Here is a 19,567-nt window from a genome sequence, read left to right on the forward strand (position 1 = left end):
CATCATACCAAGTGCCCTCCTTAATGCCCATCGCCCATTTAGCTCATCGCCCTACAACGCTCCAGTTGCGCTCCAGCAATGCTCAGTTTGTTCTCTCTAGTTAAGAATCTGTTTCTTGGTTTGCCTCTCCCTTTTTTTCCCTTTGCTCATTTGTTTTGTTTGTTAAATTTCACATATGTGTGAAATCATATGGTATTTGTCTTTCTCTGACTGATTCATTTCACTTAGCATAATACCCTCTAGCTCCATCCACATCATGGCAAATGGCAAGATTTTGTTCTTTTTTATGGCTGAGTAGTATTTCCTTGTATATGTGTATCACATCTACTTTATCCGTTCATCAGTTGATGGACACTTGAGGCTCTTTCCATAATTTGGCTATTGTTGATAGTGCTGCCATAAACATCGGGGTGCATGTGACCCTTTGAATCCATACTTTTGTATCCTTTGGGTAAATACCTCATAATTGCTGGGTCGTAGGATAGTTCTATTTTTAGTTTCTTGAGGAACCTCCGCACTGTTTTCTAGAATGGCTGCACCAGCTTGCATTCCCACCAACAGTGTAAGAGGGTTCCCCTTTCTCCTCACTCTCACCAACACCTATTGTTTCCTGTGTTGTTAGTTTTAGCCATTTTGACAGGTGTGAGGTGATATCTCCTTGTAGTTTTGATTTGTATTTCCCTGATGATGAGTGATGTTGAATGTCTTTTCATGTGTCTGTTAGCCGTATGGATATCTTCTTTGGAAAGATGTCTATTCATGTCTTCTGAACATTTTTTAACTGGATTATTTGGTTTTTGTATGTTCAGTTTGATAAGGTCTTTACAGATTTTGGATACTCACCCTTTGCCAAATATGTCATTTGCAAATATCTTCTCCCATTCAGTAGGTTGCCTTTTAGTTTTGTTGATTGTTTCCTTCCGTATCTACCCTTTTTTATGCCAGCTTTTGGTCTTTATTATCCTTATATTTAGTTAATGATTCTTATTATTATAACATCTTTTAGTTCCTCCTTTCCGTTATTTTTCTCTGTTTTGTTTCTCAGATATCCACGCCTTACTATTACAGTGTCTCCTCTGTCCATCCTTCCTGATCCACTCATTTCTAACCACTTTAACCACATTTGCTGTAAGTCTTCCTAAAGCACCGGAAAAGTTATCTTGCTTGAGCCCCTATATCCAGTTTTTTGTTTTAATCACCCACTAAATAAAACATCTCCTTTAACTCGACATTCAAGGCTAAGTATTCTGGCTAGCCTCAAAACTGTTTTCTTGCCTTTACTCTCCTTATATCCAACATGCAGTAGTCAACCATGACTACTCTCTGTTTCTTAAATAAATTCACATTTTCCTCCTTTGTCCAGTGTGTCTCCTTCCACTTGGAAAATTTACTCAAAACCATGTTCTAACAAATATTTCAACTTAGAAATATCTTACCCAATCTAATGCATGCACTCAGTAAATACCACTATCTTTCCCTTTTTACCACAGTTCCTATCCAGTTTCATTTAAGGATTTTAGAAATTATCCAGTTACTAGCCAGGTTACTCCCTTCCTCCAGCAAACTTCCTCTGAAGTACTTTGAAGCTTTCTTATGAATATGTGCCATAGTTATATGTATAGATCTTATCTTTTCTAACTGTACATCCCCTGAGAGCAGGGGACTATATTTTATTAGGTCATTTAATTTTTTGATCCCCATGGAGTCTAGCATCAGGATTGCTGCGCAGTAGAGGGTTGTACAGGATGTGCCCTATATAAAGGGTCACCTCTGAAGGGTGGGCTCAGATGAGGACCAGAGTCCTAGAGGGGATGCCTTTTTCTGTTTTTCACATGTGCAGAAACCCTGTCTACCCTCTTACATAATTGTCACATGTGTGATCAATTAACCTTATATGCAAGTCTTCCGTGTTGCCTTTGTCCTTACCGTAGTTTGCAAGTGGCTTTTTATTATGTCTTATCTATTTAGTCTGTGCCATTTCCCTTCTGCCACCAATTTCTCAAAGGTTTCTCCTATTACACATCCAGTTTAACCATCCCCATACCTCAGATTCTTGCTGCTTTCCATAAAAAAATTGAAGTGATCTAGTGTTTGCAGTATAATTGTTGTCATATGACTATGTTTATTTCTAAGTCATTCTTCAGACTGCTTCTCTTTTGAATCCAGGTAATTAAAACCTTAAACAATCTGAATTTCCCTTATTTTTTTATGCCTATGTCACCTTCATTGTTTAATCCTTTGAATTTGTCATTCCTATCTTTATGCTTGACTTTGTCATTTCTTTAAGATTCAAGTTATATTTGTTCTTATATTTTAGGTCGTTCTTCCCTCTTTCCAATAGATGATGGTCTGCTTGATGATGGCCATAATGATCAAGTTGGGGTTTTAAATTCTCCCACATGCTATTCTGCTCATCAAAATGGAGAACGAATAGAACGCTTCTCTCGAAAAGTTTTTGTTGGTGGTCTTCCTCCAGATATTGATGAAGGTAGGGTGATGATTTGAGTTTAAAACAAACAAACAGCTAAAATATAATGTGAATGGAGGTATACAATGTTTTACCTCTAGAGATTTTCATTCAGAATGGACATCCATTTCTATTTCAATATTTTATCACCTGTTGAAATGTTAAATTGGTAATTGGACAGTTTCAAGTTTGTTTCTTTATATGTTAAAATGCACATGGTTACTGTGAACATTTTTTTGTAAATAAGATGGTCATACAAAAATCTTTTCTTATAAAATTTAAAACCTGCTACATTACCATAATACAACACACACGAAATAAAGGTAACCAGCCATGAAACTCTCCCTGCAGTTCATGATAGTCAAAAGTTTAATTCCTTTAAGGATAAGTAGGCTTTTAGAAGCAGGTAAGAAAGAGGCAATAAAACCCCAAAGGGTAATGGAAACAGCATAAACAGGAAATTCAGGTTATACAAAGGCATGTATAAACATGTGTAAAAAATATTCATGTGTAATAATAATAAAAGAAAATAATTCAGGGTAAAGATTTAAAAGTACTGAAACTGTCTTAATGTTTGTAAGGTTGTGGGAAATCTGCCACTCTTAGTAACAACTAATGGGATATTGCTACACTTTGAGATATTTTTCAGTTATGATTCAAATATCCACAAACTTATTCTAAGGACTCATTAGTATAATAAGGTTTTCATGTGATGAAATAACCTAGACCGTATCATTGGATTTGACCTAGGTGTATTTCAGCGAAACTACCTGACATGTGTCAGACCTTAGTGTATTTTATGAGTATGATAACTTTATATGTCTTATTTGCACAGAACTTTCTTTCCCTATAAAATTTTACTTATTAAGCAGTAACAATCTCTTTATTTAACTTGATATACTGTTGGCGTGTTTTTCAAGGCAGTAATATTTACGGTTTGGTGTACTAAAATCCATTAGTATCCATACAGTGTTACATAAAATTTTAAAACTCACACTGAATTGACTGCTCTGGCCAATGTGCTGCTTAAAATTGAATTTATTTTGACTAAAATAGCTATTTAGTTCATATATCCTTTTAGTAAGGCTATTAGACATGTTTTGAGTTTTCATATTCTAGTTTATCTTAGGCTACTTGGTACTTCTAAACATTAAATCTTTAACCTATACAGGATTTTTTTTTTTTTAGAATGAACCATTAAAACTAATTCCTAATACATATTATTATACTTTTTTAGATGAAATAACTGCTAGCTTCAGAAGATTTGGGCCTTTGGTAGTAGATTGGCCTCATAAAGCAGAAAGCAAGTCCTATTTTCCACCAAAAGGTAAGAGTTTTTATTGTTGATATTTTCTAGGGAATCAGTTTTATGAGAGCAAATAAGATACTGTCAATTACTTTGTGTTTTCTTTTAGAATTGCATATCATCACACCTTTATATAAAACTAATAGAGTAATTTGTGAAGGCTGGTAATGTGTCAAAGTGAGGAAGAATGGTCCTTGTGACTATCCTCATTTCCTTTAAGGCAATCAGGAATCATAAGACACTTGTGCTATGATAAAAGATAGGATGATTTGACAATGATTTCAGACTCAAACCAGCATTGAGTAATTTCTCCGTCTGAAGCATCCTTCTAAGTAACTTGGGTACAGACATATAAAAAAGTGTCCCTCTACACAGTGAAATTGAGATCTGTGTGAAGTGAGAAAAAATGTGTATAAACACATGAGTAGTATAAATATTGCAACATTTGCTCAGGTGTTCCAAATAATAGCAGATAACAACAGAGCAATACTTAACCCTGTGGGTGAATTTAACAAGGAGAAAGTGTCTGGTCCAAAAACCCCATTATATGAAGAGAATACCTAATTGTGTTAGTGACTTACTGCTAGGATACTACTGCAGCCTGTCAGCGTAGCACAAGAGTCACAAATTACACTATCATTCATGAGCGAAGCAAAGCCACTGTCAGGGGAGAGAGGAAGTATCTCCCTGCCCATGATGAGCAGGGAGGTGAGGGGAGAGAATTTAACACGAATACACTCAGGTTGTTGATGGCAGATTCTCTGAAGTGAATAAAATGAAAGGGGGAGGTTGAGAAACTGAGATTTTTCTTTGAACATCGTTGAAATACAATTTAGAAGGAAAAAAAAACACTCACTTATGACAGAATGAATTTTCAAGCCTGGAAAGAGACTCCAGCAAACCTGTTAAATGGTCTGATTTTGGGCCTGAGAAAGGAAACAAGTTAGAATAGTTACTGGCATACAAAAACTAATTAAAGGTTTCTGAGTGAATTATATGGGCCATCTCCACTTTTTGTCATTGAGAATTCTAGAACCTCCATTACTAGTTCATGTAGATTTTTAGAGAAATGAAATCATTCATTCATGTGATTCTTGTTTTACACCTTAAGATCTTAAGGAATGAGGAGTATCTTTTGAGCAGGATTCTGAGTCCCAGGCCTCTATAAAAATCTGATTAAAGCTATGTACCTTTTTCCATGTAATCCTAAAGTGTCACCCAATTGTGGAGTTTACTGGACTTGGAAGCCCTGATACTTGGTTTAGAGAGAAAATTCGCTCCATATAGATGTAGACGTGCATTTGTTAGCTGAGTTTTAATCTATTGTTGTCCATTGTTTTACTCCCTTGTCCTTTTATAAAGCTTATTGAGTGTTCAGTAAAAATGCCAGTTAGTTTCTGATGTTCCTGCTCAAGTTACCACTACGGTGGCCTACTTCAGGAATGTGACTAGTCTGTCCATACCTCTGGCTGTCTCCAGTTTTTCTCCCACAGTACAGCTAGAGTAATCTCTCTGAAAATTCACCTGATAGTGCTATTCCCCTGACCCTCTACTTAAAACCCTTCAGTGGTTTCTTTTATTGTTAGAATAAAGGCAAAAATGCATTTGCCCTGCCCCGCCTCCCTATCTCTCTGGTTTCTTCTACCGCTGTTGCTTCTGGCTGCCTTCCAGTTCCAAAAACTGGCCTTGCTCTTTCTTACCTCAGGGCCCTTATGTCTGGTGTTGTCTCTGCCCGGAGGTTCTTCTCATGGGTCTTTATCTACATATCCCCTGCTTATTTCAGTTTAAATATTTGTTGCTCACAGGAAACTTTCAGGACCGACCTAACGGTTCACATCCTCCTGTTTTAGGTTCTCCTAGCACTGTTCAGCCCTTTCATAGCACTGGTCACAACTGCAATGTTAGATCTTTATAATTCTACAAATCTGTGACAATTTTATTAATGTCCAGTTCTTGCCTTAGTCTATAGGACTATGCCTTTACTCATCTTTCTATTCTTGGTAATTCACAGAATGATAATTGACTAACAAATGATATAAACAACAATAAATACCATAGAATAGAGAGATTCCTTTGACCTGAAATAGGTAGTTAAGACCTCACTGAGAAGTTTTGAACAAAATCTAAAGGGTACTGTGCAATTTAGATAGACATCAAGGAGTTGAACAGAGTTCCAGGAAGGAATTGAAATATAGTTTTAGAAAGGAAGGAGAATTGGTTTGTGTGGAGACAGGTGTCCATTTTTTGCCTGAGTTTTTTTCATATGATAGGATGGTGGACTCGAAGCCTGGAAAGATGCGTTGGCACAAATTTAATCAAACACAATGGTTGCTGTCTTTGTTGCTCTTGTTGTCATTGTCATTGTGGTTTTTGTGGTGATGGTTAGTTTATTTTCTGAAACTGGAAAGCAAACAACACAAAACTCACAAAAGTAGCACTGGCAAATCATATTTTTTTTGGTACACCTATGGTTAATTGTCATCGCCAAAGGCCAGTGTTCCCAAGCCTTGTTCTCTCAGGCAGTGTGGTCATTGTTGTAATTCATTTTCCGTGGTTTGGAAAACACTGGTATAAAAGCATCCAGTTAGTGAAGCTGCCTTGTGATTAAGGCAGTGCCATGAGCCCTTGGATACTGAGCCACACATGTACATGTGTTTCCTTTACAGTGAATGAGGCTCACCCTATGTGGGTATCAATTCGCTGTATAGCGTGTGTTTGGTAAGAGTATTTTAATACTAAATGGCTTGCCTTAGCTAGATCATAATTTATCTGCCATGCTGCCTAATTAGTTTTGTGATACAAAACGTTTCGTCCCTAATAATCACACAAATAATTAAGCAATATTAAGAACACTGAATATAAAGTATTACTTTAAAACCAAGTAAAATGAAAATATTAGTATCAAAAATTAGTATCACAAATCTTAACGTTAAAAATACTAAATTTAAAATACGATTTTAGTAAATTGGTCGTATAACCTGTCAGTTATTACAGAAGTTATAACTCTCAAATCCTTAGCTTGTATCAAAATTAAAGCCTTCACCAGTATGCATTTTTTATTTTTTTAGGCATATTTAAATTATTTCTAGCAATTGAAAAGGTCTAAGATGTGTTTTTTAATCTTGTATAATCATACCTTTGGAAGTTTCTATTTGCATAGGTTAGTTTGATGGCTTTATTTATGCAATCAGGTATTATAATTTTATTAAAATAAAGCACTTTTGTGTCACAATTGACCTTTGTGGCAATTACAGCCATTGTTAGCAATAAAGCTTGTGTTTAGATTTCAACATAAAACATGACCTCACACTTACCATTCATTGCATGATGGAACAGATGTGCATGGCCTGCTCGATGACTTCTTCATAATGGAACCAGATTACAGTTCTCCAGGTTTGTTTGCATAGAAATCTTGCCAAGGCAAAGGGGTATTTTTTGGTCATTTAGTTCTCAGCTTCTAGGAATAATCGTGTAATGGTGAACTTGCAGTGTAAACTTTGGTACCTTCTTTTTATAATGAAGTCTATTCTGCTTAAAGATTGACCACTGGTTATCACAAAGAGAGGAGGAAGGGCATATTTCCCAAAGGTACAGAAACTAAGCAAGAGCTTGGATCCAAAGTCCAAACATAGTCTCCAGACTATGTGAAAGGAGTGTTCCGCTGCTTATCCAACTTGAGGCTTGATTTGAAAGTTCTAACCCACGCTGAAGGAACCCGTTTCATTCCAACCTCCTTAAGGTAGTTTCCTTAGTATCATTTTGAAGTTGTCTTGCTGTGGACTTTTCTCCTCCTCATGGAAATTCTTGGGCCTTTCCAAGTATGCTCCAGTCCCAAGTATGCGCCAGAACATGTCTTACCCTGAGGGCATTTATAGGAATCTTCAGCTTCTAACGTTAGTGTGTTAATCTTGCCAAGTTCTTTTCTTTTTTAATTTTTTAATGTTTTATTTATTTTTGAGAGAGAGACCGATCATGAGTGGGGGATGGGCAGAGAGAGAGGGAGACACAAAATCCAAAGCAGGCTCCAGGCTCTGAGCTGTCAGCACAGAGCCTGACATGGGCCTTGAACCCACAAACTGTGAGATCATGACCTGAGCCAATGTTGGACACTTAAGTGACTGAGCCACCCAGGCCCCCCAAACTTGCCAAGTTCTTTAAGAAGACAGTATCATGGGAGATCTTAGGGGCTGTCCCAGGTTTAAAATTACTCCACCAGCTACTTGCTTATGTGACTGACTTTGGGCAAGTAACTTAGACTTGTTATGGGAATCATATGACATAATTTATGTAAAGCTCTTAGCACAATATTGAATAGCACATACTCTATAGAAGATAGCTAATTAATGAGTATCTGTTTTGTGTGTATTCCATAGGATGATAATCATGTTCTCCTTTGGAAAGTGTAATGGTTCTAGTTCTATTTGACAGTTAACTTTTTTCTTTTCTAATAGCATCTATTTTCTAAACAGTACTGAAGTTTGGGGTGAAATCACTTACCTTCACATAATTGCCTTATTTTTAATGGTTATTACAGGCTATGCATTCCTTCTCTTTCAAGAAGAGAGCTCAGTTCAGGCACTAATTGATGCTTGTATTGAAGAGGATGGAAAACTCTATCTCTGTGTTTCCAGCCCCACCATCAAGGACAAACCAGTAAGTAAATACCACTTGAACTTTAGGCTACAAATGCAAGTTTACCAAAAACTGTTCTGAGACCATTGTTAGTGATAGAAAAAATTAAAAAAGAAAAAAAGAAATTAAAAAGAAAGTGAAACTGCCATATTAAGAGTTCAGTTTTTAAAAATTTGGATAATTTTCAGTATCTAGGTTAAAAAAATAATTTGTTTTAAAATCCAACTATCCAAACTTTTGAAAACTGAAAGGACCACTGTTAATTGGCACAAAGCAGCATAAGCTATCAAGGGAATAAGACCCATTGCAGTAATGTAATTTTCTTCATAGGTTCAGATCCGCCCTTGGAATTTAAGTGACAGTGATTTTGTGATGGATGGTTCTCAGCCTTTGGATCCTCGAAAAACAATTTTTGTTGGAGGTGTTCCTAGGCCATTAAGGGCTGGTAAGTAGAATGTTAACAAATGTGGCTTCTTTAAAAAAAAAAAAAATTAAATATTAATTCAGTAAACATCTGGGAGCTGTTGTGTGCCTGTCCCTATTGGGTGGGCAGGGGCAGATTCCTCATGTTCCAGTAGTTGTTCACTACAGAATCCTGAGAAGCATTCTTGAAACCATCGAGTCACTGGAGAAGTGGACATTCATCTATCAATATTATAATAGTTAACTCCAAGCAGACTCTATAAGCAGAATCCAAATACTTCTGACTTCTTAAGTGTAATTCTCTAAGATAGAAGGATTTGAGCTGTGTTTGTTTTATGTGGGTTGATTCAGGTATCTGAAGAAGAAATACGGAATTTTTTTTAAATAGTGCTTTCTTTGATAAGTAATAAATTTCTGCTCATCAACAACCAGGAACCATTTACCAGACGATGCCATATAGGAACATAATTTATAGACCTAAATACCCACTGTGCAAGCATGTTCTGTGATTCCATGTGCCTGTGAGTGTGTTAGTGCCTTCCACCACTGGAAAACATCCTCTTCCAGTATAGGAGATGCATGTTAAAAGAACCATTCACACATGTAAATACGTATAGAACATAACTGCTACAAAGAAAGACCACAGAGAATAAAAGAGCATATAGCCCAGGAATGTGGTGCCATCTGATCTTTAAGACACACTTGAATTTTAGCTGACCTACAAGAACAGAAGAAGAGTTGGGGTGGCAGAAGGGTTTTGAGAACTGTGTTTCACACAAAGGGAACAGCATATTCAAAGATTGTTAGTGGAAGGAAGCAGAATGTGTTGGAGGAACTGAAAGAAGGCCAGAGTTGGTGACTAGGGGTATAAGGAGGGAGGGGAAAGGCACAAAAAGGCATTGAAAATGTGAATAAGAGTCAGGTCATATAAGTCTAATAAGCTGATTAGGCATTTACCCTCAAAGCCAAGGCAAAACAGTGAAGAGTTTTAGATAAGTGTAGCTAGCGACACATTTAGGGGGCAGCTGAGTTGGGAGTAGATACAGATAGACCATGTTAGGAGCCTATCTTTGCAGGACAGGAGACAGATAATGGGAGCTTGGATTGGAGGTGGCAGTGGTGAGAGAGCAGAATGAATGCATGTTCCTGTTCATTTGTGAGGTAAACACAAAGACTGACTTTCAGCTTTCAGTCTTCAGCTACTACATAGATAGTGAGATAAAGGACCCTGAGAAGGAAGATTTTGGTCTTGGTTTTGAAGGCAAGTTTCTGGTACCCTGTAGAGCTAAGTAGAAATTTCAGTTCAGCCATTTGTATCTGGTATCTTCTTTAAAAGAATCCCTCTTGCTACTGTTTTGAAAATAAATTTTGAGGGGCCCTGCTGCTGTTTTGACTGTAAATCAAAAGCAAAGAGATAAGGCTATTGCCACAATCCAGAGGAAAAATAATAATAGCTTGGAACAGGATGTTAGGAATGGAGGTGAGGAGATTGGATTTTAGATATGTCTTGAAAATCAGGTTCATAGGATTGCATGTACAGTGGGGGGGAAAGAAAATATGATGAAACCAAGGCTCTTGGCAGCTTCATCTTTCATATTAGTTACCCACTAAGTCAGCAAAACCTCATTAGAGCAGATTTAGTGGGATGATGGAATATTAGGAGTGCCATTTTGAACATACTATGTGATAAGGTCTGTTAAATGTCAATATGCAATGTCCATCATTGCATAGATGAGTTTGGAGTCCAGAGAAGAGGCCTGGGCTGGAGACAGGAATTTAGGAGCTGGAAACAGGTAGATGTATTTAAAGCCATGACATGGGATGAAGCCACCAAAGCCACAAGTGTAGAGAGAAACCCACACACTGGAACTTAGGGCACTCTGACATTGAAAAGTCAAGGAGTGGAAGAAGAACCAGCAAGAAAGACTAAAAAGGAATTACAGTGAGGTCATAGGAAAATTAGTGGAATAATGTGTCTTGGAAGCCGGATGGAGAAAGTATTTCAAGAAAGAGGAAGAGATTAACTAGGTTCAGTGCTGCTGATTGACCATTGTATTTGGCAATGGCATGAGAAGTTAAAATGGAGTCATAGGGTGAAAGTCAAGCTATAAAGGGTTGAATGAGGAATGGGAAGACAGGGATTGGGTAGTATAAGAAAAAAAATTTAGTAATTTGGCTATAAAGGGGAACATAGAAATTAAGCAGTCACTGAGAGGGAGAAAAACAGAGTTAAGAGATTTTTTTTTTTTTTTTTTTTTAAGATGGGGAATAAGCCAGTATAGATGAAAAACCGGTGATACACTAAGGAGAGAAGAGAATTGCCAGGTGACTCTGTAGTGATAGCAGGTTGGGTCCAATATGCAGATGAAAGGATTGGATTTAGAAAACAGCTGAAACTATCCTGTTGACTTTTCCTTTTTAAGAAAGACTTAAATATTTTTGATTTACCGTGTTGTCTCACCTTTGATGGGAACTTCTTTTTCTTTTCAAGTGGAACTTGCTATGATCATGGACCGGCTGTATGGTGGAGTTTGTTATGCAGGAATCGATACAGATCCTGAGCTAAAATACCCAAAAGGTGCTGGTCGAGTTGCTTTCTCCAATCAGCAGAGCTATATTGCTGCCATCAGTGCTCGGTTCGTTCAACTTCAGCATGGGGATATTGATAAACGCGTAAGTTACCTATTGGGAAATCATTTGACAACATCCTCTAATGTGCTGAGTCAGTAATATAATTCAAACACTTTATTTTTTTATACTTTTTTTTTTTTTTTTTTTTTTTTTACTCTTGGAGTTAAAAGAGTATTATATCAAAATATCCCTACAGTGCCTGGGTGGCTCAGTCAGTTAAGCATCTGACTTCGGCTCAGGTCATGATCTCACAGTTCAGGGGTTTGAGCCTGCATCAGGCTCTGTGCTTACAGCCTGGAGCCTGCTTCGGATTCTGTCTCCCTCTCTCTCTCTGCCCCTTCCCTGGTCATGCTTTGTCTCTCTCTTTTTCTCTCTGTCTCTGTCTCTCTCTCAAAAATAAACATTAAAAAAATTTTTTTTTAATATATCCCTGAAATGTAAAATTATTGAACGTACTTTGAACTTTAGATACAATATTCAAAATATAAATGTCATTGTAAAAGCATGTCAAGTTTTGTTGTTGTTTTTGTTTTTGTTTTTTGTTTTTTATCCACCAGTGAAGTCTTAATATCCTTCTTACCATGGAGGCAGAGCTTGTTTTTTTTTTTTTAATTTTTTTTTTTTTTTCAACGTTTTTTATTTACTTTTGGGACAGAGAGAGACAGCATGAACGGGGGAGGAGCAGAGAGAGAGGGAGACACAGAATCGGAAACAGGCTCCAGGCTCCGAGCCATCAGCCCAGAGCCTGACGCGGGGCTCGAACTCACGGACCGCAAGATCGTGACCTGGCTGAAGTCGGACGCTTAACCGACTTCGCCACCCAGGCGCCCCTCAGAGCTTGTTTTAAGAGCTTGTACCCTGAAGCCAAACTGCCCGGGTTCCAGTTTCTACCATGTGCTCTGTAATCCTCAAGAAATTAACCCTCAGTGTGCCTTCTTTCCCTCACTTATCAGATAGAAAGCACTATTGGTATCATCATGTCTCTTTCACAGTTATTTTGAGGATTAAGTGAGTTCACAGATGCAGGAGCACTTAGAGTTTGGCACTGAGTGTTATTTAAGTGTTTTTATTTTTTATTTATCATAAAATTTAAAATAAAAATACACTCTGTGTATTTCCCTTAATATACACAATAATAAACCTACAAATAAACTAAACCTACAAAATAATTATCCTAGGGGCGCCCAGGTGTCTCAGTCCTAATAAGCGTCTGACTCCTGATTTCACCTCAGGTCTTGATTTCACGGTTCGTTGGTTCTAGCCGCATGTCGAGTTCTTCGCTGACAGTGCAGGGCCTGCTTGGGATATTCTCTCTCTCTCTCTCTCTCTCTCTCTCTCTCTCTCTCTCTCTCTCAAAATAAATAAATAAATAAATAAACTTTAAAAAGCTTCTCCTAAACTTTAAAACATTCACTCTTTAATAGCATTGTTTAGGTCATCATAATAAGAACTTTTTAGGAGGTCCTATGAATGTTAACTAACAGCCAGCCCATTGAATAATTGCTAAGTGATAGCACTGATTACCATCCAAAATAGGGGAAAGGAGTGACTGAAACTCAATTGTTCACTTACAAATCTGTTTCATACTAAAATCTATTCGTAGTTCCTAGATATAGCTAAGCAGTATTCCTAAACAATCATGGTTGCTTTGTAGTACAGATGAGGTATACTAAGAATAGGAGATAAATTAACTTTTATGTCCAAAGTGGTAGATATAACTTGAGTGCATATTTATTATCCCAGTGTAACAGTTTCTTGAAGTTTCTTCTCCAAAGCTGTCTGTATATAAAAAGACTATTTTGGAGGCAGGGGAGCTGGTTAAGGAATATGGATTGACTAGACTATGGACTCTAAAGGTAGTCATCAATTTAATTCCCAATTACCAATTTCTAAATTACCATTTAGAAAAAAAAAAAGTACAGCATAGTTTCAGTTCATACATGCAGAGGTTTTTGGTTTGGTTTGTTTTTTTGCACTGTTACTTAAAATGTTGCAAAAAAATAAATAAGTGGAGGGTCTCTGTTTTAATTACAACATGCACAAAAATTTGTTGAACTGGAGTCCCTCTAACCCAGTGGTTTTCACCCTCAGCTGCACGTTAAAGTCCCCTGGGAATTTAGAAAAATCTTGACATCTGGGTCCTCCCTCCACCCCAATTCTGTTGTAATTGGTGGGGGCAGCAGGAATTTATAAAGCTCCCAAGTGATTCCAGTGTGCATCGGTGCTTGAGACCGCCTATCTAGTCTAACCTTGACTTTTGCGGAGAAGCGAGCCTATTGACTGAGGAAGTTACTTACATTGTATGTAATTGTAGTTATTTAACATGCAGAAGCACAGGGAAAATTGGTGGAGGGTCAAACCTCATCTTTCTTTGTTTCCAAAATGATAGTGAAGGATCAAGTATTTGGGGAAGAGTATTGATTCTTAAAGAGCAACTGAAAACACATACATGCCATCTTAAAAAGGATGAAATGTTTATTTTTTAAGGTATGTGTTACTAAGGTATATTTTGAAATCTTTTTGAAATAATTTGAGGGGTGCGTGGCTGACTCAGTAAGTAGAGCATGCGACTCTTAACCTCAGGTTGTGAGAACTCAACATTGGGTGTAGAGAGTACTTAAAAAATTAAATCTTTAAAAAAAAAAAAAGAATTTGAGCCTTAAGAATTCTCTAAGTCACCTGTATTATTTATAAAAAAAATATAAACCATTAACCTTTATGCCTTTCATGTCTCTACTATGAATATAGTTATGAAACCATAAAAACAGATTAATTTTACATTTATAACTGATAATCCAAAGATTTGGAGAAGATTAAAATTGTTTATTCAGAAAATAAAGTAGTTTATTCAGGCTACTTTTTTGGCTCAGGAGCACATCGGGGTTTAATGCCTATCTCCTCAATTGCTAGGAAACACAGTCACCACAAAGGTGTAATTCATTATAATTTTTGTATGTTACTCCATGAGTAATATCATTCACTGTGCCTTCTGGTACTTACTGAAGGGAGTTGTGTTATGCCTCAAGATGGATAACTAAATATTATTTCATCAGTTATGACAGACTATTACAGATAGGTTCTTCTGAAGTAAAATAAGGAAAAGCATCATAATAGAAAATAAAAATAGGTACAGAACTGATGAAACTCAGACTCCTTCTCACATATGCAAGAGATTAATTTTTAGAGATTATTAGTCAAAAATAAGGTTTGATTATACTCCAAAATCATAAATTTGAAATCAAATTTTCTATTTTTGAAGTCTGTGATTTTGAAAGTGAGTAGATTGGCTTCATGAAATAATATCTAGAATTTTAAAATATAAATAACTGAAATCATTGCATTTTCATATTTTATTCAGCAGTTCTACATTAAGTAACTCCTGAGCACCAGGCATTTTATGAGGTATTATGGAAATGAAGTAAACCACACAGATACTCTGTCTTTAATTAGCTTAAAATCTTATGGTAAAAGCAAGAGATAAAATCAGAGAAAGAAACTTAGCACACATAAGTGTACCACATTTACTCAAATATAGTTTCTACTTTGTGCTAGAGATTCTGCTAGGTCCTGGGAACTAAGAAGTGAGCAGATGCTTTCCCGGTGCCCATTTTGTTTATCATCTAGTAAAATGAAATCCAGTAAGTCTCTTGCTACTTTGAGATATTCTTTGAAAATTTAATTACAGTTATAATATTATATCATATAAGAATAGTGTTATAACTATATACACATAAAAATATTATAGTGATGATAATGAATCAAAAATGGCAGCCTGGCAATCAAGATAGAATTCATAAAGGAAAAAAGTTGAAACATAAAGATTGAGCATAAAAATTTTTAAATTAGTGTTAAAGATCTTTTTAAAAACCAAAGGCCAATGGAAAAAAGGTTTAAAATCTTTAACTGGCAATGAGTAATTATTTAAAAAAAAAAAAAAAAAAAAAAACCCTCCAGCAGGAAGATATGCAAAAGATACAGACAGTGCAGAAAAGCAAAATGTTCAATGTACATAAAATACGTTTATCCAGCCCTAGTCCATGAAATGCAAATATAAACAACTTAATTCCATTACCTTTCTATCAAATGTTTGTTTTACAGTTCTTGTCATCAACTTTTAGATTTTTTTCCTGTTTGTTGCTGCTGTTGTTACAAATAATGCTTCAGAAAATACCCTTATAGGGGTATCTGGGTGGCTCAGTCGGTTAAGCGTCCGACTCTTGGTTCAGCTCAGGTCATGATCTCCGTTCATGGGACTGAGCCCCACATTGGACTCTGCACTGACAACACAGAGGCCGCTTGGGATTCTCTCTCTGTTTCTCTGCCCCTCCCCCATTCACACGTGTGTGCACACACACTCCCTATCTCAAACATTTTTTTCAAAAGAAGATACTAGGGGCGCCTCAGTGGCTCAGTCAGTTAAGTGTCTGACTTCGGCTCAGGTCATGAGCCAGTTCATGAGTTCAAGCCTCACGTCCGGCTCTGTAATGACAGCTCAGAGCCTGGAACCTGCTTCTGCTTCTGATTCTGTGTCTCCCTCTCTCTCTGCCCCTCCCCTGCTTGCACTCTGTCTCTCACTCAAAAATTAATAAACATTAAAAAAAATTGTTTTAAATAAAAGAAAATATCCTTACATATTCATTTTCTGCATACATGCAAGTATCCATACGTTCAGAATAGAAATTGTTGGGTTGTTATTTTATACCTTGGGCAAGCACTACTTTACCTCTAACCAAGCCACTTAAACACTCAGTTTTCCCCTCCCGTCCCCAGGAAAGGCTGAGGTCTGAGGCTGCCGGGCACCGTCCAGACGAAAATGGTAGCCCTCCACTGGGAAGGTTACTGTAGCAGGCAGCACTGGCTTACAGAGTCTGCTGGGTGCCAGGCTCTGTCCTGAATGCTTTTTTACCTGCATAATCTAATCCTCACAACTCTGTGAAGCAGGTTCTAGTATTCTCACTTGACAGACCTGGACGCTGAGCTTTAAGAGACTTAGCGCCCCGAGCTGAGTAGAGTCTGAGGTCTTCTCCTGAGTCAGGCCTTCTCAGTGGGCCTTTGATTTTATATCTTAGAAACTCACTGACGTCTAGACACGCCCGTAACGAGATTATCCACAATTCTGGTCTGTGTGTGTGCCAAGGAGGCACCAGCAGGGTACAGACGGAAGTGCTGCGCTGCCCGGCGGCCGTGGGGTTGGGCCGGCTCTCGGGTGGTGTCGGAATGAAGGGGAAGGTGCGAAAACCACTCGTCCCATGCCCTTCTCTTTCTCACTCAGTCACCGCCCCCCCCAAAATATTAACACGCTTTTAAAGATGGCACTTCACCAAAGGTGAGGGTAGAATGTTAGATTTACAGGATTAGCTGTCTTTGAAAAACATAGTAAACACCACTCAGTTTATAGTCCTCTGAAGAAAACATCAAAATAAAGTTACCCAAACTAAAACCAAGTGCTCGTTTAATCACGTGGTCATTTATGAACACGAAACGTCTTGTAAAAAGACGATTATGCAAGAACAGACTGACCTCACTGTTGTTGGTTTTGTTTCGCTTTGTATTTACCTGCTACATGGGAAAGCTCTTTCCCTGGGAAGCTGCCTACTTCCTCGAGGTTAAATGCGGGTCCCGCCCTTGAGAACACTGAACGTTTTAAATTCGCTAAAGCGGTTTCTGAAGCAGCCTTCGTGAGACCTCTTTTGCCCTCTCGTTCCAGGTGGAGGTGAAGCCATATGTGCTAGATGACCAGATGTGTGATGAATGCCAGGGCGCGCGCTGCGGTGGAAAATTTGCTCCCTTTTTCTGTGCCAATGTCACTTGCCTGCAGTATTACTGTGAGTTTTGTTGGGCAAATATCCACTCTCGCGCAGGACGTGAGTTCCATAAGCCATTGGTAAAGGAAGGTGCTGATCGCCCACGTCAGATCCACTTCCGCTGGAACTGAGACTAGCACACCGGCCTCCGTGTGACACGGAAAGAAAGGGTGCATGTGGCTTACTGTGTCTGAAGACGCGACACGCGGAAGAAATAAGTGCATTCTTCTGCTTTCCCCCCAGCTACCAGTACATGCATCTTGATCAGCAGCCAAAACACTACAAGCCTCTTGTTTTTCACCAAAACCCTACATCTCAGGCTTACTAATTTTTGTGATATTTTCATGTTAAAATAAAATGTTTTTTTGTATTTTCTCCAAGTTATTTTTATATGTAAAGTTAAAATTAGATACGAGAATGTTTTGCGTAGGGGCAAACAGTCTGCTGCTATATAGTGGGTGAAGCGTGCACTTATTTCTAAACGTGGGTTTTTAACTTCAAGATCTGCCCCAGTAATTTACCAAAGGTAGCAAAATAATAGTGGAGATGGAATATGTCTGCTACAAATGCTTATTTTTATTGTTGCTATTTTCAGTGTATACATAAACTAAAAATTAGGGTTGGTTTTTTTGCTCTCCATTTTGACTTGCAAGAAATAATACCTCAAGATAATCTGATTTATTAGCTATTTTTAAACATTTTTAATCACAAGCTGTATTAGCTTTGCTGCTATATAGGTGTTATGTGTAAATGCCACCTATTAATACGGGATTGAAAACGTTAGAGACACTGCATTGCAGATAAAATGCAGGCAGCACAATATGGCCTAAACTGCCATAGTTTTAGAATGTGAAAAAAAAAAATGCATGTTTACTTACCTGTATACACCTTATGCATGCACTAGAGTTATTAACTAACAAGAGGTGAGGTATTGCAAATGTTCAAAAAAGCTCTCTTGAATCTAGGTAGCATGAACAAATTATAAAATTTGTTTAAAAAAAGCAAACTTGCATGCATTATTGTGACTTCAAGTTAAAAAAATTGTCCTACATGTGTACAATATGCAAATTAGTTTTAGATTAGAGAGTGCAGCCATTTTGTGATCTGGTCGGTAGTGGAATTCGATTTTATGCAGACTGGATGTAATATTTGTAATCCCTGTGCAATTTTGTGATGTGCGGTTCTAATTCATGTGCAGTGATAATAGTATAGGTAAAAGATTGAGAGAAGAAAAATACTAGAATTTTAAAGAAGGTTGATTTTAGCCCCTTTGATAGTTCATGGTTAAGACATCCTTTATAAACCAAAGATGGCCAGCACACTGCTAACCAGTCACCAAATGTAAGACCCACAGGAAGCCCATATTAAACAAATGAACTTTATAGAAGAGTGCAAAACTTTAGTAAACCTAAGTAAAGTCAAAATGGAGATGGGGAAATATACAGATGGCTAGTTGCATAAAATTTAATTTTACCTTAAAGACAATGGTGAAATCTGGCTTAAACTTGCTTACACGTTTGACCTATGTATATTGGGGTCTTCTGTCTAAACTGGGGTCACTGTTGCATGGAACATTGTTGTTCTTAATGGTTAAGAATTGCTTTTTTTTAGATTTTGATGAAGGAATTTTGGTAATGACTTTGCTTGCAGTTTTGTTTTGTTTTTTTTTGAGAAAGTGGGCATGGAAACATGCCATAGCTAATGAGTTTCTCTTGGTACCGAACACTTAGAATATCGCTAGTGATGTTTTTTCTCTTTAGAGCATTTTTAATGCAACTAGCCCCTATATTTTAATGTAGAAGTTACTCTGCAATCTAAGCAAAGCACCCAACAGTGGTGGATGTTTTTAAAAGAAAATGTGGAACTAAGGTTCTTGACTCTAAAGAGAGAAAATTACAAGGGCGTTGCCTTATTGCAACCCCTTGGGACAATCCTTCACGTGAGCAAAGTGTCGATCTTAATATCGGTTGTCTCTGGTGTGCTTTTTTGTACTGTAAAAATATGTGGTTCACGTCTAACTCTGCTGTTTTATTGTGGTTGTGGTTCCAGTTTTTAATGTTTCAAGTTGATGCTGTTTTCAGAAGAGCTTTTTACTAATTTATTTGTCGATGTTCCCTATTTGTTACTTAACCATGATCCTCCAGATTTTTGGAGTATTCTTTTCTAACCTTAACCCTGCCAACCTTGATCCATTTGACATTTGTTATGCACTATTTTTATATCTCTGTGAGAGATTTTTCCAACAGTCAGCTATTTTATGGCACACTTTTTTTGACTGATGACATCTCCTTTGCTATACCTCAA

At 37.3% G+C, this 19,567-nt stretch overlaps 1 protein-coding gene across 8 annotated transcripts in view; it reads left to right on the top strand.

The window, feature by feature from the left end:
* Positions 1-19,567, top strand: part of CPEB2 (cytoplasmic polyadenylation element binding protein 2) — a 72,256-nt gene that overhangs the window by 51,307 nt on the left and 1,382 nt on the right. For 4 of the 8 annotated variants that reach the window (XM_060655417.3, XM_060655412.3, XM_060655419.3 and 1 more), the window contains 6 exons: positions 2,318-2,488; positions 3,705-3,794; positions 8,308-8,426; positions 8,736-8,850; positions 11,320-11,501; positions 17,167-19,567. The exon at positions 17,167-19,567 is cut by the window's right edge and continues 1,382 nt beyond it. In XM_060655417.3, the coding sequence (XP_060511400.3) occupies positions 2,318-2,488; positions 3,705-3,794; positions 8,308-8,426; positions 8,736-8,850; positions 11,320-11,501; positions 17,167-17,394 (905 nt within the window). In that variant the 3' untranslated portion in view covers positions 17,395-19,567. Of the gene's footprint in view, positions 1-2,317; positions 2,489-3,704; positions 3,795-7,109; positions 7,167-7,311; positions 7,513-8,307; positions 8,427-8,735; positions 8,851-11,319; positions 11,502-17,166 lie in introns of those variants that run through there. The other 4 variants (XM_060655415.3, XM_060655410.3, XM_060655411.3 and 1 more) reach the window with 2 other exon arrangements.

The sequence above is a fragment of the Panthera onca genome, chromosome B1 (assembly GCF_046562875.1).
Source record: "Panthera onca isolate mPanOnc1 chromosome B1, mPanOnc1 haplotype 2, whole genome shotgun sequence".
Taxonomy (NCBI): domain Eukaryota; kingdom Metazoa; phylum Chordata; class Mammalia; order Carnivora; family Felidae; genus Panthera; species Panthera onca.